This window comes from Mchenga conophoros, linkage group LG2 (assembly GCF_057382185.1).
Source record: "Mchenga conophoros isolate Kocher_MC1m ecotype Shallow Benthic linkage group LG2, M_conophoros_male_GT1.1, whole genome shotgun sequence".
In the NCBI taxonomy this organism is placed as follows: domain Eukaryota; kingdom Metazoa; phylum Chordata; class Actinopteri; order Cichliformes; family Cichlidae; genus Mchenga; species Mchenga conophoros.
The window spans coordinates 30,133,119-30,151,074 of record NC_140527.1 but is presented as its reverse complement, the minus strand read 5'-3'; the positions used below and the strand labels follow the sequence as shown (position 1 = coordinate 30,151,074).

At 35.5% G+C, this 17,956-nt stretch overlaps 2 protein-coding genes across 3 annotated transcripts; both read left to right on the top strand.

Moving 5' to 3' along the window:
* The first annotated feature begins 5,161 nt into the window (after positions 1 to 5,161).
* LOC146582237 (uncharacterized) lies at positions 5,162 to 9,084 on the top strand. 2 transcript variants are annotated; one of them, XM_085293256.1, is made up of 7 exons: positions 5,162 to 5,206; positions 6,897 to 6,903; positions 7,287 to 7,607; positions 7,918 to 8,179; positions 8,246 to 8,409; positions 8,497 to 8,604; positions 8,906 to 9,084. In XM_085293256.1, the coding sequence occupies exons 1-7, from the start codon at positions 5,162 to 5,164 to the stop codon at positions 9,082 to 9,084; spliced, it is 1,086 nt and encodes a 361-aa protein (XP_085149382.1). The 2 variants fall into 2 exon arrangements, with proteins under 2 accessions (XP_085149382.1, XP_085149390.1); XM_085293264.1 differs by lacking the exons at positions 5,162 to 5,206; positions 6,897 to 6,903; positions 8,246 to 8,409 and having other exon boundaries at positions 7,367 to 7,607; positions 7,918 to 8,173; positions 8,489 to 8,604.
* A 2,733-nt stretch (positions 9,085 to 11,817) lies between these two features.
* On the top strand, positions 11,818 to 17,247 carry LOC146582236 (uncharacterized). The gene is made up of 6 exons (XM_085293275.1): positions 11,818 to 11,855; positions 13,911 to 14,101; positions 15,168 to 15,488; positions 16,037 to 16,288; positions 16,378 to 16,497; positions 16,712 to 17,247. Exons 2-6 carry the CDS (start codon positions 14,053 to 14,055, stop codon positions 16,891 to 16,893), a joined length of 924 nt encoding a protein of 307 aa, XP_085149401.1. The 5' UTR covers positions 11,818 to 11,855; positions 13,911 to 14,052; the 3' UTR covers positions 16,894 to 17,247.
* Positions 17,248 to 17,956: the final 709 nt, after the last annotated feature.

The following is a 17,956-nucleotide window of genomic DNA, read 5'->3' as shown; positions in this document are numbered from 1 at the left end:
TTATTTATTTTACTATATTCACAGTGACATTTCAAATCTTGTTATGTTATTACACAGTTTTTCTATCCACAGGTGACTTATCACTGGAAATATAATTTACAGTTTTATCTGTGCTTGTTACCAAATACTTGTGAGTTGTGTAGCTGAAATTCTCATATTGAATTCAGCCTCTTTTGGTAGATAAAAGGCTCCTTTGTTTGTTGGACAGCATTGCCTCACTGTTTCATGTTGTGCTAATGATTTGCATCCTTTTAATAAGCTGCTTTTTCACAGGTTGCTTACATTTTATTCTTTCTACATCAGTTCGCTCCCTTCATTTCAGAAAGCAAACTCTGCAAACCTCCAAACATAAAAAGACATCTGTCATGGACATCCTGTAAAGACTGTTATGCAATAAAGCTCTCACCACAGGAACCTCTAGACGATTTGTAACTTAACTTATCACTTCAGATGTTGCACGTTTTTTTCTCAAAAGTAAACGTGAAGAAAAAATAGTGTGTGCCTGATACACATTTGAAAGTGTGTATTGTTTAGATTCAGTTTTGTGTATTTAATTACAAGAGCAAGGGGAAAATTGTTTATTTGCATTTGATGGATATTTCTTGAAATCAGGTCGCTACAACACGTAGACATGCAGTTTATTTCCTGCTGTTGTGAAAATAACCTGTCTATATCATTTACTGTTTCCTGTCAGTTAGGACTCAGGTTTGCAGCAGATTTACATCCAGATTTGTACATAATTTTCTAGAATCTTTGAAAGATTGAAACCACAGTGTGGGTGAATGAAGAGCATGGAACAGTTTTTTATCATTGTGCTACTAACAGGAGGAACTCAAGGTAAGATTGTCCTCATAAAGAAGCCAAACATTCACATTTGTAGTGTGAATAATTTCACCTCATGTTCTATTAAATATGTTTTTTCCAGCTCTCATTCCAGTCGATGAGACCACATGTGACCTCAGGACGAACACATGTCCATGCTCTCCTCTTCTTAAAGGAACTGTGTATATCCAAGTGATGACTGATGCTAGTGGCCGTGAAGTGACATGTTTGAAGATGCTTCCCACCGTGAATATAATTGTGTTCAATCTGAAGAAAGAAACAATAACAATAGACAAAGAATTTAACAACAGACTACAGTTTCTAATCAGGAATGGGACAATCAAGATCACAAACGTGAGGAGGAATGATTCAGGTCAATACAGCATTGAGGTCTTTAATTCAGGTGGAGTCCGAGAGAAAAACATTAATTTCACCCTGGATGTTAAAGGCAATGATAAAGCTGAAAGCAAGTTATGTAAGTTACTCTTTATTGAATAGTGTTGATGTTATTATAAAGATAATCAGACATGTAACTGTTAAACTGTTAAACACAGTACACATCACTTGTGCAACAAATGATAGAAGCAGAAATGCAGAAAAACATATGGAAAGAAAGATGCAAGTGTACAGTGAACAGTCTATGCTGATATAGTATTTGTCTATGTATAGGTATTATTGGTTATTTAGCCACACATGGGCTGCTATTACTTTTTATGATTGAATAATCTTTTATTTCCCAGTAACTACACTTTAACTACCACCTACACTTTAAAGGCACACTGAAACTTTCCACTTGGTGATAGAATATCCTGAGCTGCACTGTATGACCATATTAACTTGTGACATGTATGCATTATAATAGAAGAAGAATCCTTTTTATTGTTGTTATGTATATATATACACATATATACACACACACATGCATATAAGCACAAAGAAGACACTATTAAAAGCACACCGTCATACTAAGACAGGGGACACTTTCTGTTGTCACTCTGTAGAAGTTCATAAGAGGCAGAGAAGCGAGTCCAGTCCGTTTTAGCTTCCTGGGGAATAATAGCCTTTGTTTGGCTTTCATCACAAGGTGTGACGTGTTCAGGAACTGGGTCAGGTCAGATAATGACCTGTTTCATATTGGGATCTTCTATGTTGCAAACAGGGTTGACAACATATTTTACATTTACTTTGAATTTTCATTTTAGTCAAAGCCAAATAAAAACATGTAGGTAATACTTCATCATACCTTGGTTAATAAGTTAGTAAAGTCATAGTCAAGTACTTTTAAGTTAATTTTTATACAATAAAAATTATAATGTCACAAAACATTAACAGATTTGTAAACATTATCTAAACTGTTTTTATAACATAATAGTAACGTTAAAACAATGTTAATAAACTCTGTCTACAGCATCTATAAATATTGTACACGTTTATTAAGGAGGAACCTGGAGGACCATGCTACACGTTTGAGTGTTTTCCCCCTTTGTTCCAGTTTTCTTTCACCATCTCTTTATTTAGTTTAAATAATAGTTTAGTGTGTGGGGGTTGTGCCCAAACGTTTATATATTTACAGTTAGTTAACCATAATAATACCAAAGTCTTACCAAAGTTTACGCTTGAATAAATTGTAAGTACTGTACTTATAATTATCACTGTGTTCTCATCAGCACACAGTTTTCCTTACCTGAGGCTAGTCTTTGCTGCACTGGGATCTCCCCTGATAGCAGTGTCATGCTGTGTTGTGTATCGGGAACTGAAGCATCTTAAGAAGACTTCTAAAAAGGTGGCCCATGATCAAAAGAGGTTGATATACAATTACATCATTTCAGTGCCATAATTTGATGGGTAATTGTAAAAGTATTTATTTTGCTATAATTGATTTTTTTTTCTTTCACAGCCTCAGGTGTGAAACAGAGAACATAAACCTTAAGTGTGAGTCTGAGCTTTAGTGAACTGAACTCACTCATGATCAGCACTGGACACTGAACTGAGGATCAATGAAAATGAAAACAGTTAGGAGGTGACTGTGGAAGTTTCATATTGTATCAAAAACAATTTAAAAATGTTATGCTTGCAGCTTTGTAATCATATTTTGGAGATCAGATAAGAATATACAGTCATGTATATTATCCTGATTCAAAATTCCTTAAATAACAATAAAAACTTTGTAAATGAATGGGAAGTCTTTTTCAGTGAGTTAGTAGGGATTTAAAAAAAAAAAAAAAAAAAAAAAATTATATATTATATATATATATATATATATATATATATATATATATATATATATATATATATATATATATATATATATATATATATATATATATATATATATATATATATATATATATATATAGTGTTTGGAAGGTTACTTTTAAAATGTATTCCACTACAGATTACAAAATACATGCCCCAAAATGTATTCTGTAACGTATTCCGTTACGTTACTCGATGAGAGTGACGTATTCTGAATACTTTGGAATACTTAATATATTATCATGCTGTTTACAACTACGTGAATGTACTATTGCTGTGATTTATTACTGTTACTGAAGGTCCGCAGCTCCGAACCGTAGTAAAGGGACCTCTGGCTAATACGTCAGGTTCCGTGTCGGGCTCGTAGCCGAAAAATAGCTTTACTTTGTTGTCTGGGTCAACTTTGCTTGCGAGAGACAAAGAGAGGCGTTGAAAGGCTGCTCCAACGGAACTTATTGTTTCGGAGGAAAACACAAACACAGCGTACAGTTGAGTCTTAATAGCTTACTTACAACTGGGCTCGTCAGGCACTCTTCTTGGCTGCAGTGGTTATTATTATATTTATATGCTTCCAGCTCCCGTTTTTGCTCGATGACAACTCGTACTTTTCCTTTTTCTCCCTCCCTCGCTCACAGACACATAACAGGTATGGCAGTCCATTCTCCCTGCAGCATGGACTACACTGCCTATGATGCTACATTCTTTAGAGCTATACCTGTAGCATTCTGCCTATTAGCTTAGCACAACAACAACAACAAAAAGGCGCTCTCGCACCCAGGAAACACGCAGAGAGAGAGCGTCACCCTGTAACCATGGCAACCGTAACCTTGCCGCCTGGAACAACAGAACATACCTGTCAAACAAACCCAAACAGTCCTGACCCGCCACAATATGAAACAGGGAAGTACCGCCGTGTAAACCATTTATTTCAACAAAGTAACTGTATTCTAAATACCACGTTTTTAAACGGTAACTGTAACGGAATACAGTTACTCATAATTTGTATTTTAACTACGTAACGGCGGGACATGTATTCTGTTACTCCCTGTGACAAAGTGGGTGAGAAGACCATTTGTCTACATTCTTAGTTAACATTCTTGTTTTGATTTAACCATATTTCACATGTAATCTGCAATAGGCAAACATCTACTATCCCGGGTTTGTTTATGTTCTGCACTTTTACAGATTATATAATATAACATCTTGGTTTAAATCAATTCATGCAAGTTTGTTAAGTTAACATGTTATTTATTTCAACTGTTAATTTGTATTGTTTGAACTTACCTTTACCTACCTGTCTTCCAGAAGCAAAAGGAGGAAATGTAGTTCTACTTCCTGCTTTATACCTTCTGGGTTCATCTGAGGTCACAGGAAGAGACCAAGGGCAGGAGGGGAAGAATTCTTATAATTTAATAAAGTTGATTTTAAAGGGTTTATAAAGAAATAGATTTAATGTTGTGATATGTATTGATTACACCAGAGTTTATGTTGCCAGTCAAGAGGAGTAGTAGAGGATGAATATAATCATGTTCATCTCACCTACCTACTGAATGGAATAGTCCAGAGGAGAAAGTGTTTGATTAAGGGGACTATTTAAGCAGACGAACTCAGGTGTTTCAGGAGAAGGGTTCAGGTCAGTGTAGCTGTGTGCAGTTTGACCTTAATTTCCGTTGATTTAAGTTCAGTTATGTTTATTTGAATTGAGTTTATTATAGAGTTGAGTTTCTTATTTGTTTCTTTGTAAATATTCTTGGGCCACAGAATGGTGAATAAATCACTTGCTACACTGGACAGCATCAGTCTCCTGCACTTCTTTGACCGCTTAAGTCGAGTCCTACCACACTCCCCAACACTGTATATTATATATATATATATATATATATATATATATATAAATATATCGCTGTAGTTAGAAATATATTAAAAGATATATCAAACCTTGTGGGTTTTGGCTTTATCACTTTAGTGTGTCTTTGAATGAACCTAAAGAAGTTTGAAAATAAATATAACTGTTTTAATTATAACTAACAGGGCCACATATTCATCAGTGTGGATCTGACTCTAGGGACATTGACAGGATAAAATGAAGATGGACTCTGTGGGAAAGCTGCTTGTGTCCCTGCAGCTTGTATGTTGACCATTGTCTGCGTTTCACTTCCTTCATATAGTAGCGGTGTAAAATGAACATATCTCCTCATATGGTGAGACCTCAGGGTGAAACTGAGGCTCTCAGTGTTGCTAAAATATTCTCAAACTTCTACATTGTTTCACACGTCTATTTTCTCATGCAACTGAAGAACAGAATTCACTCAGTCAGCTTCATTGTTTTAATGAAGTTGACTGTAAGTGAATTATGACATCACACAAAAGCTTTCTCCAATTAATTTCACCACTTTGTAAGTGGTGCTAATGAATAATTACGATTAATAATTAAATTTTTAAAAAAGCGTTAACTTTATTGTTATATTTATATGTTAGCTGTTTTTTTAAGGTAAAATGTAGTTCAAATCTAATTTTTATACAGTGTACATAACTCAACTTACTGTCAAACAAGAGGACCTTTATATGACTATGATTGAATCTGTGGAAATACTATATGTCAAAAACAGAAACATGTATTTCTGCACTTAAAAATAGGTCAAACAGAATCATTAGTTATGATTTTGCACTAGAAATGGTGCTATGAAGAAGAGAGACCCTATTGCTGTGTAAACAATATAACGACATTACTTTTAACGTCTGGACAAACATATTGGTAGGTGTGAGGTTTCTCTCTACTGGTTCATAAAGTGATTGCATTCAAGCTTTTACACTTTTACACTTTAACAGGAAAGGATCAGCACTAGTTACTTTGGTTGAGATGGCAGGAGTTTTTTAGGTTAATTTGTCCAGTAGCTGTATGTCGTGGCATTGAATTTGCCCTTTTCTGTGCTACTATAGGCAATAAATTGGACAGAAATATTTCAGCAGGCAAAAATGGTTAAATTATATATAAAATAACAGAGAAATTCTTCAATGTAAAGTAAAAAGGCAATGAGTTTCATTATTTGAGACGCGACTGTTGGTCTGTTCTTTAGTTTTGTTCTTTGGTGCCAACATAAATCTTCTTCTTCTGTACTTTTGTCATGTAAACACATTATGCTTGTGTTTGGTCCGTTTATAACATACTGCCATGCGATTGCATTTGTCCCTAACCACCAGAAACCCTCACGTTAACTTTTATCAAGTGGAAAAAAGTTAGCGTTCATCCTTCAGCTTCACTGTGTTAATGTTATGCTAACGTAGCTGTTTTGCTAGTGATCACGTAGGACATCATTATATACCAGCTAGTCCGACTTCAGTAACCCTACAAAAGTCCCTGCTGTACATTTTAATTTTTTCAGAAATCTCTCAGTCAGAACATGGCATATGATGTTTAGGTGGAAACTAGCGAGCTAATTTCCTGCTAACTTCTAACTCCGTTGAATTTAATAAATCTGTTTTCATGGATGCCTGAATGTTAAACTTAATTGTTACACGTGGTTAAGCAGCAACACTGATCATTTTATTAAAGATGAAAGAATTTAGACAGTTTTTAAATCTCAGTGATGCCACAGTGTTCCTTTGACTTTGGGACCTGAAGCAGACGGAGTTTTGGACTCAGATTACTCAGCAAGGCTCCTGACTACGGCAGCCTAATGCTGCGGCAAGCCATCAAGCGGTGTGCCTTCATAGCTTACCAAAGTCGTACTAAAAGACTTTTTGACAGATTTCTGCGCGCCGTGTACTACATAAAATTGGTTCGAGGTCATTAAGCACAACCAGAATTCATACATAAGGCACACAGTTGATTTTTGAGAAAATTAAAGGATTTTAAGTGTGCCTTACAGTGTGTAAAATACGTTATACAGAAGAAAAGAATATATCATGATATATATAGTTACCGCATATGCTTCAAATTATACCATGATATGGATTTTAGGCCATATCGCCCAGCCCTATTTGGGAGTATATTATTGATTAAATGTGTGTGCTCTTGACGCTCTATTACCTGCACCTACTCAGAGTGAAATAATCAGAGCTCGTGTACTCATGGCAGTAGTGTTATTAAAAATAATTTGATAAACGTTATCATTTTATACAAAGCTAATCCAAAACACTGGATTCACAACATGTTAACATGAAACACTGAAAAAGAAAAAACTTTTTTAATGTTTCAAAATTTGCAGGTGTGGAAACTGACTGTGATGGCAGACGGGATGGAGCTCAGTGTTATGGAGCTTTGGGAGGAACTGTGGACATCCAGCTGATGGACAGCACCTCAGAAATACCTAGAATCCAACTGTTAAAGAATTCATTAAAAATACTATTTGTCAGAAATAATAAGGTTATTTCTAATACCGTAGTACATAGATCTAGCTTTTTTCCCAGAAATGGAAAATTTAGGATCAATAACCTGAGCAGGAACGACAGTGGTAAATATACCCTTCAAACCTTTGATTCAGATGGAAGATCATCAGGTGTGCTGACTTTACAGTTGCTTTTTCAAGGTAAATGTTATGTTAATAAGTAATTAATTAAATTAATTAATAACCAATTTAACATTGTTTTCGTAATGTATATATCTTACATAATTTCAGATACATATAGTTTGTGCATACCCTGTTCTTTATTAGGAGAGTATAAGCAATGATGTCTAGACTTAACACTTGCTTATTCAAAGTTGAAGGTTACTATTGGGAAATGACACTAATTAGTAGATAGAAACTTAACAATGTTTTGGTAATCTATATATCTCCTTTTTTTATTAGAGAGATTTTAAAATCTAAAACTAAACTCATCTGTGTGTGTTTCTCTCAGCTCCTGTGTCCTCTCTCCTGCTGGTCTCTCAGTGTCTGTCCCAGGGAGAGATGAGGGTGTCCTGCTCCTCTGAGGGAGGGGACAGTCCTCAGTACAGCTGGACTCTGGATGGACGCACACTGACAGTTGCTGAGCTGCTTTCTGTAAATATTAAGACTAACATCATCACTCTGAAACAGCACGTCTCAGGAAGTCTTGTCTGCTCAGTCAAAAACCATGTTAGTAAAGTCTCCAAAGAAAAGAGGATATCTACCTGTGTTGAGTGAAAAAGGTGATAGTTACAACTTTGATAATTATATCACTTTTTACATTTTTGATAAATTATTAGTTTTTTGCTCATAGGGTTCATTTTCATCAACTGCACCTCAATCAATGGGACACAGGTGTCAGAGTGGGTGTATGAAGCCAATAACACCCTGTGCATTGAACCAACAAGTGAACCCACCACAACCACACAAACTGCAGTGGGTAAGAGGAATGACCCATGGTACAGTGGAAATTGAAAAAACAGCTAGATCCATTGATATCATTTTCTCCTTTCTTCATTTCATGTTTGACTTAATTCTTTCTATGAAATAGGACATTTGCCACTGATCAGTGGTGTTCTCTCAACACTTATAATTTTCTTAGTTGTGGTTGTAGCAGCAATCTGTGCCCAACGGAAAAAGCAAAACAGCAAAACAAAAGGTACAAAACTTCTTTTCCCTTACTCACTTTTCTTAAATTGCTTTTTTACTCTTTTTATAAATATACTTAATTAATGCAGTCTCAACAACAGTTTATTTATATCTCTGTTATATGTCACTTAAATATTGTTAAGCAGCCACAGTTAACACAGTAAATGTAAAAAGAAAAAAGTTAAACAGCTTAACAAAATCCAACATAATGTCTAAAGCTCGCAAATGAAGTTTAATACAAAGTGCGACTATTCCTCTAATTATTCATTTATTATTTTTAAAGCAACCGTTTCTTCTTCTTCTGACTGCAGAGGAAGAAAATGATCAGGAAGAAATCTTTGCTGATCTCAGGGTCGTGAAACAACAGGCGAAACAACTGGAGAAAAGAGCAGAGCTAGAGTTCTGCCAAGTCAAGTATTCAAAGTGTCCTTGGCAGACTGAACCAACGGGAGATGATTATTTGTATGCTAACGTTCATAAATTCAGGTGATTTAAGTGGTCAGTTCTTCCACACAGACTGCATCACTGAAGATCCATGGAGAGAAGAGCTGATGTTAAAATGTCTAAAGGTCTTTAATTTAATGTGATTTCCTATCAGAAAAATATAAAAAGCTAATACTTACTGATTTATTTTACTTTAATCTGCATTATACCAGAACACATGTATTCTTTTATGATCTCTTGATTTAAAGATAGTATGTTATATAAACACTGTGAGTGTTTTCTGCTTTTGTATTCTGCAGACATGATGATAGACTATTTTGATGTGGGAGTTTTTCTTTTTTCATGTGAACTTGTCTAGTTTTTGACTTGGTAGAAGTTGGAACAGATGATCCTTAAATTAGAAATAAATAAAGTAAATGGCTAAATGTTTGTACAAATTTCAGTGCAGCAAAACCTTTGGACAGTGATAAAACACACTAGTATAAACAGTTTTCCTCACAGATTCCTTACAAGAGACACTGATATTCAGATGACATTCTCTTATTTTTTTTTTTTCTTTTCTTTGCCTGTCCCGTTTGGCTCTTTTGCCATCAGAATTGTTGTCTAAAGGCAAACAAAGATGCCCAACGGATTTACTTTACCAAATTGACCATCCCAGCCTTGCCGTAATGGTCCATTTGATTCACCTTTTATTGTTTTTTTGTTTTTTTTGTTTATTTCATTTTCACTTACTGAATACGGGACAGACTTGACTGGGGGAAAGAAGGGGAGAAAGAAAGAGGGAAAGAGAAACAGCTGAGAAGAGGGACGGGGGACAAGGGCAAAAAACATAAACCAACAGAACGGGCAGAGAAAAAAAAAATGCATATATCAATCACCTGGATCACCTGCTGAGAAAGAAAAAAGAAAACAAGCAGAAGAGAACAAGAGTAATAGAATAAACAACATCACAATGATATATGGGAATATGACAGTAAATACTAAATATTAAACATTATTGTGCAGCACATAAGATCAACAGAACACAGTGTGCTTTGAGGTAGGAGCCAAAAAGGGTGTAGTTTGTGGGTGTGATCACCCGTGTGTACACCTGTGAGCATGGACGCGCTTGTTTTTTTGTTTTTTTTAAAAGGTTCCTTCATGTAATAATCTGCTCGAAGGTGTGGGGGGGGGGCCACAGCCCCGTCCTCCAGGGCATGAAGCAGGTATGGAGGAGATCAAAACTCCAGACATCTCAAGGGAAAGGTGTGTGAGTCACCATCTTTGTATTTGCTGCCATTTGGAGAATCACTTGAAAGAGACTGTGAGGTTTGCTATATGGCAAAGCAGGACTTGGATGGACTTGATGGACAATTAATTTATTTAGAAGCTTCAAAATGTGCAACAAACAATCCCAAAACTCGATACACAGCTTCGATGATCCAGATTCCATGATGCCAGTGATTCTCTTCAACAGGCTGCTCTCCACTGGTTTCTGTGCACAAGAGGAGACAGGTACGTTTCTTCACAAGATGACAAGAAGCACAACAAACCAGCACAAGACCCGGAGTTACACTAACTGAAGTTCCTCAATGATCCAGCGGTGACTGAGTACCTCAGGTAGTGACTCATAAGACGCTTTAAAAGGAGACCTGATGCTATCTTTTGAGGTGGCATATCTTTGAACTATATACATAAAACAAAAGCCTATTGAAACAATTTATGATAGTCCAAAAAAGGGGAAAAAGGTGTATCTGGTCAACAAATCAGTCTGAAGCAGTATTATTATTTATTCCCACGAGATGGTGCTATTATGCAGTATTCTATTACTGTTTTAACTGTCTTTTAGTTACTTATCTGACTTTATTGTAAAGAAGAGGTCTTCAAGATTTGTACTATTAAAATTTTAAAGATGAACTGTAACTATTTTAATTATATTTTTGTATATATTCTCACAAAACCTCAGTTTTTAAACATGAAAACAATCATTTTAGTACACAGTGTTTGTAAATAGTTATTGGTCAACATCCGGAGTGACCTATTCCTATTTGGAAGATGTATCATTTTTACCATTTGTATTTATTTAATCTATTTAGATTTTGGAAAAGCACTCAGTTATCTACAATGTAAGTTTATTTTAAATGCAGTTTTCAGACACTATCAGTGTAATTCAAACACTGTTTATTGGAATATATTATTTATTTTGGGTGTCAACTACAACTACGGTATATGTGAAAAGATTTGACATAAACAACAACTTGTCATAATTATGGGGGTAAGTTAACTGTTACTTACCCCCATGCACTGCATTGGAAAACAGCACTAACAGTCTGTTAGTTTCAAAGGGCTGGAGTAACATGTAAGAGCTATTTATACTATTTAGAATTAACTGTCATGGTTCCTGGGTCGCCGACTAAGTGTTTTGAGTTATGTGGGTTCATGATTTACTTTGGTTTTATATATTTACTGTAATTATGTTCTAGTTCTTCAGTGTTTCATCCTTTGAGTACAATATTCCAAGCACCCAGCAGAGTGTTGTTATCCATGTTACAGGTTACTCCAGCCAAACTAACAGACCCTTAGGTACGGATGGTTCTTGTTGAGAACCGGTTCCCACTGTTTCAATTAATTGGAATTGTTTGCCATTTTTGCAAACGATTCCCCTATCGATTCCAGTCCCTTTGAATGACGTCGCCACGTTGCATAGCGTCATTTAGCCGACAGGAAACATAACGACTAAGTGGCACAAACGCTCAAAAGTTTGGTTATACTTTACAAGAACAGATGACAGCAGGGCAACAGCAGGGCAACTTGGGTTTCTGAGGCAGTTACAGCTGGGTGAGTCCCCTCACACATCGGTTTCATCAAAGCTTTGCACTGTTTGCTGGGTAAGATCGATAGGATCAGAGATTTGGACTCTTTAAACAGACAGCCAATCCCTACTTCCTGTATTGGGGTGCTCAGCACCACTTTACTGTCTGTCTTGAGTTCACAAGAGAAATGTTTCAGTGGTTGAAGCGGAAGTTGCAGACATGTAGTGTTAGGGTTTAGTCTAGTCAATTTCACTTCCTTCTGTGCAAAATATCTTCTATGGTGAAACTAACTAACATGTAACCTCAACATACATAACTTCAGAAAACACTTTAAAACCAGTGAACAACAGAACAATCATTGATGTCTATGAAAGTGTTTTGAGATTTGAAATAATCTGTAATTTAAACTTGAACATAAATTGGAATTTTTATCATGTATGTGTTGAACTGGCTTGAAAATACATATAAACCTCTTACTTGTTTTAATTTTAATTTTTTTTAGTTATTGCATTTATTTTAAATTTTAAATATTACAATGTCAGTGAAACTGCATGATTAGCTGAACAAGAAAATTACACATTTGGTTTCAAAGTATTAGTATCTCTAAACTGAAAGACAACTTCTGTCTTTTCTCTCTCTTGAGTTCCATTCTAAACACTTCCGTTCTTTCTGAGTTCACACATTCTTATCTGAAACTGATCACTAATGACAGCTGCTTTCAGTAGTTAGACTAGAGTAGTTTATCTGAAGGTTGCCAGAACGCGGGAGCTCCTATAAAACTCTGTCATACTGTCATGCTCATAATCATCAGTAGTGTAGTCCTATTTTAAATAGTTAATTATTGATCATGTTAATTCAGGTTCCTCCTTGTGGAAAAAAATAATGATGATGAAGAGAAACAGCTAGTTGTTTTTAGTTTTAGTGAGCTAGCTTTCAAACCCAAGAGTTTTAGATTTAAATAATTTTATAATTTTAATAACGACTTCGTCTGACATCATAGGTGTGATGATTTGCCCTGTTATTTCACTGAAGCTCTGCAGTTACATAAATAAAAAAAATCAAACAAAAAATGAAACAAAGCAAAAAAGAAAGAAACAAATATGCAGAGTACTTTTATTTTACGAATTTCAAAGAATAATAAGATGAGTATACCAATGCTTTTCGTCAAAGTATTCACACACTGTCCTTTGAGGTTGGGATTCACATTTAAGATCAGTAGCCTGCGCAGGCAGACAATCTGAGCAGGCCTATGATTCAGATGAACACTTAGATGAGCAACAAAATGTTTCGCTCACTGAAAATGCTTTGTGCAGATTAAGACAATTTTCTTAAATGTTTATATCTGGATTATTGAGAATGCAGTATTTAAAACATACTTTTGAATAATAGTGTCACTTTTCAGAACTTGTACTGGTTTGAATGAGCATTGGTCAAAACAACCACTCAAACCACCAATTAGCCTAAATACCACAATCCCTAAAGTCACCCGTATAGAAAAGAAATAGAAAAAACTTATAAAAGACTTGCATCAGATGTGGCCTACTTCATATAGTGAATCATATAAGGCTTATATGATTTACTCATGAAAGTGGCCACTTTCATATATTGTTTTAGTAAGTATCCAAAACATACAAGTTTCATTTATATATTTTTTCTAGGGATCTTATTTTTTTTTCACTCTTGTATGCTTTTCATACAAGTTTCACACAAGACAGATACAAACTTTATAAGATTTATATATATGTTTTCCATATGGGCAGAGTGTACATTTTATAATGTTTTAAAAGTGTTTCTTTTTTCTTCATGGATGTGTATACAAGGTACTTTGTATCAGCAACAAAATATGGACTTAAGGTGGAATATAAATGGGGCTGCTGTTGAATTGCATTAAACTGCATGAATGTTGTAGACACTGAGTGATGGGCAGGATATGGTTAGTTTGTTACCGATCTAAAAATAGTCCAGTGACAGTGTGAGTAATAATTAAACAAAGTCTGTGGAAGATCTGTGAGGTTCCTTTTATTTCTGCAAAGTAATGAATATGCTAGTTGTACTTCCTTTTTCAAATTTCCACACACAGAATGAGAACAGCATTTCAAACGAGGCTGATCAGTAGCAGGAGCCATTTCTGACTGTTACCTGTTGGACAAATGTGCATATTATTTAATAAAGTACTCTGACGGCTGCCGACTGTGTCAACACACACTGAACATTGAGGAGACATGGAAGCTGTGCTGGGATTGATGGTGATCCTACTGGGAGTGTCTCATGGTGAGATATTCTTTTTACATGTGACACTTATCATTTAATACCTTTTTAACCTGTACAAAATATCTGACATCGTCATCAGAGATGTTAAAGCTGCACAAATACTTACCCAAAGTTACAATATGTGCACTTTGATTTATTTTATTTAATTAAATGTTAGAATCTATTGGCTACATCTGCAGTACATGACATTTGAGCAGAGCTTTAGTTCCTTTTTTTGTCTTTTTACCAGTTTTAGTAGCAGTGGTAAATTCTTAGCCCACTATGCACCTTGGGAGCCTTGTTGCAGTGTGTTTAAGTGAGTTTTAAACTGACTTTTTAAAGGACTTTATTCTTTCCATCCTTATCAGAGACGTCAAGCTTATTTGTTACTGTGATAAACTGCCTGATTTTGAAGAATCTGTCTCAACTTATCGGTTGGCTGTAACTAGGAATCCAGTTAAGTTATTTAAGTCATGCAGTCACTACAGATATGCTGAAGAATGTATAGGTTGCATTACTTTATCATTTTTAATGCCACCTTCAGAAATGAACATCTGTGTCCTGTTTGTGTGCAGATTCTTTTTTCTGAAATATTGCTTCCTGTTTTCTGTTTGACATTTATTTTATTTTGGTTACATGAAAATACTTTAGTTTTTGCACTCGGCTAAAATGTGGAGAATGTGTCTACCTGTATTTCTTAATTATTAATATATTAGTAAATGTTGGACAGATTCGTGTGATAACTTTGGGATTATGGACGCAGTATGTTTGTTCTTGAGGCTCTATTACCTACAATTGTCAAAACTACTACCTACTCTGAGTTAGATATTAAGAGCTGACAGATTTATGGCAGTAGTGCTACTTCAAATACTTTGATACCATTCAGTCAAAACACTGGGTTATCCAAAACATAATTAGGCATTAGGTATAAACATGGTAATACAAAAACTACTTTTTAACAAGTAAAAGTCCTCGCATCAGTAAATTTTAGATTGCTGACCATGTTAATCAAATTGTTGTTGTAATTTATTAGGTAGAAACTAACAAATCACAAATGCTTTTCTTTTTAATGTTTCAAAATTTGCAGGTGTGGAAACTCACTGTGATGGCAGACAGGATGGAGCTCAGTGTTATGGAGCTTTGGGAGGAACTGTGGACATCCAGCTCATGGACAGCACCTCAGAAATACCTAGATACAAACTGTTCAAGAATTCATCAAGAATACTAGATGTGTTAAATAATAAGGTTATTTCTAATACCATAGTACATAGATCTAGCTTTTTTCCCAGTAATGGAACATTTAGGATCAATAACCTGAGTAGGAATGACGGTGGTGATTATACCCTTGAAACCTTTGATTCAGATGGAGCAATATCAAGCGTGCGGACTTTACAGTTGTTCATTCAAGGTAAATGTTGGGAAATGCAGACTTTAATTTATGTAAATGCAGTATTGTTTTGGTAATCTTTATAACATACAGCACAGAATTTCAAATAAGTACACTTTGTGCATCCCCTGTTTTGAATTAGCAAACCATAAATAATGATAATCTACATGATGCACACTACATTCACTAAAGTATTGGGCCACATCTCTTAATCTTTGAATTCTGATGTTTATAGTTCCACTGGCACAGATGTGTGAAAACCAAGCAGCTAGCCATGCAGTCTTCCTCTACAAACATTTGTGAATTAATGAATAATTGTAAAGAGCTCACTGAAATTCTGTATGTTACTGTAACAGGATGCTACCTTTGCAGCAAATAATTTTGAGATATTTCTTCCCTTCTAGATATTCCATAACCAACTGATAGTGTTGCAAAGTAGTAGATTTTAGGAACTATGGAAAATCAGCTACCAAGTTTCAGACCATGACCAAGTTACACAGAAGGAAGCACAGTGCATGAAAGTGCATCTTGTTATAGTACCAAAAGTCATCTGTGTGTGTTTCTCTCAGCTCCTGTGTCCTCTGTCCTGCTGGTCTCTGAGTGTCTGTCCCAGGGAGAGATGAGGGTGTCCTGCTCCTCTGAAGGAGGGGACAGTCCTCAGTACAGCTGGGCTCTGGATGGACGCACACTGACAGATGCTGAGCTCCTTTCTGGAAATAATAAGAGTAACAACATTATTCTGAAACAGCAAGTCTCAGGACATCTGGTCTGCTCAGTGAGAAATCATGTCAATAGTGTCTCCAAAGAACAGAAGACCTGTAGTGAGTGACAACATTTTGAATAAAAGTCGATAATAACGACTAATTCACTTTTGAAGGTCTTTCATGAATGATCTGTTTTTTGCTCACAGGCTTCATTAACTGTACCTCAATCAATGGGACACAGATATTAGGGTGGGTGCATGCAGACAGTAACAGCCTGTGTATTGAACCAACAACTGAACCTACACCAGTCACACCAACTGCAGTGGGTAAGGAGACTAACATGTCAAATAAGCCTCTTTAATCAAACTGCCATCAGTGATGACACATGGTATATAAATGAATAAAAATGAACTCTGATGAAGGGGATGCATTCACGTATTTTTTCCCCTTTCTATAAACTATGGTACATGAGTGAAAACTCTACTGTGACTCTTCTCTCACAGCTCTAACTTGTCATAAACATTTTTGTGTCTAACACAGGTACTTCCTGGTTCATATTTGGTTTGAAAGCCGCTGTGGTAATTCTGTCATTAAGTGGGATTTGGATCTGGTTCACTTGGAAGAAAAAAACAATATTGGAAGGCCCTGCTGTCCCAGAAAAGGTGGAATCTCCAGATAACTCCGTTTTCATGATTGAAATGAGTCCTTACTCCAACACCTAGTGTCACCTTTCACCTGCTGTACATTTGTCACATATCCGTGTAGGTGTGGAAATAAGGATTAGAGTTTATCCTTTCCTTTTCATTCATTCCACATTTTTTTTCACAAGATAACAAGTGTGTATAAATTTTCCATAAATAGTGGTTCTTTCTGTAATTTTATATTTAGGTCCTGTTAAATATAATCAAAGTGGGAAAAACTCTCTGTCCTTCATAGTTTTTATTTTGTGTTTACATTTCATCTGTAGTGCTGAAGGACACATTTGTGTACAGATGTTTTCACCATTTGTTGTTTGTTGCTGCATTTTTAAATAATCAACCATATAGCTGACAATGTGATGTCAGTGTGTGAATAAAGTGCCAATAAAAGAGTTTATTTCTGGTAACTATGCAGGAAGAGTCAAAGAAAAGAGACCATGGAGAACACAGAAGTAAGAACTTGGTGCTTTAGATTAAAAGAGAAAAAAAAGAACAAACGTTAAACTTAAACATTGAAGTTAAAAGTGAATATCTTTTTCTCTTTGTGGTAATTAAGTAAAATTAACTTATTTAGCGCTTTTCACAGATAAAAATCACAAAGTGCTTCACAAATGGTGTAGTGTCGGACAATAGAAGTTAATTTTTGGGAAATTGATGCCAACAAAACTTTAACCTTGTTAAAGTGTGAGAAGAGATCAGATACAGATTTGATAACTGACAATTGGCAGAAAATCTTTTTTTTTTTTTATATCTTATGGTGGAATTAAGTAAAAGATATTTTTCTGTTATCCATTGCATATTCAGCTTCATAAGAACATGCGCTAAAAATCCTGCCTGTGGACTCTGCTGGAGCCACTCTGCTACACCTGTTGTCGCTGCGATGCTCCTCCTGTAAGCTAAGAACAGGAAACTGAAGACAAGGACTGGAAGGGCTCATGAAAATACTGAAGATCTGGTGACTGTTAAGGCCGTCACCAGATCTCAGTTTCTCCACCACTATTTTTGGGATGTGGTGGATTGAGAAATTCATATCTTTGCACATTTTTTTTAAAAGCAATATTGTCAATTTGCAGGCCCAGTTCGCCTA

What these genes read in the sequence shown, in the direction of transcription:
- LOC146582237 (XM_085293256.1), top strand. Translation starts at nt 5,162, where the DNA reads ATGAAGATGGACTCTGTGGGAAAGCTGCTTGTGTCCCTGCAGCTT. An exon ending in AGGATATCTACCTGTGTTGA is followed by an intron (nt 8,180 to 8,245) that starts GTGAAAAAGGTG and finishes ATAAATTATTAG; the next exon opens with TTTTTTGCTCATAGGGTTCA. An exon ending in GAGGAATGACCCATGGTACA is followed by an intron (nt 8,410 to 8,496) that starts GTGGAAATTGAA and finishes TCTATGAAATAG; the next exon opens with GACATTTGCCACTGATCAGT.
- LOC146582236 (XM_085293275.1), top strand. Translation starts at nt 14,053, where the DNA reads ATGGAAGCTGTGCTGGGATTGATGGTGATCCTACTGGGAGTGTCTCAT. An exon ending in TTTACAGTTGTTCATTCAAG is followed by an intron (nt 15,489 to 16,036) that starts GTAAATGTTGGG and finishes TGTTTCTCTCAG; the next exon opens with CTCCTGTGTCCTCTGTCCTG. An exon ending in CAAAGAACAGAAGACCTGTA is followed by an intron (nt 16,289 to 16,377) that starts GTGAGTGACAAC and finishes TTTTGCTCACAG; the next exon opens with GCTTCATTAACTGTACCTCA.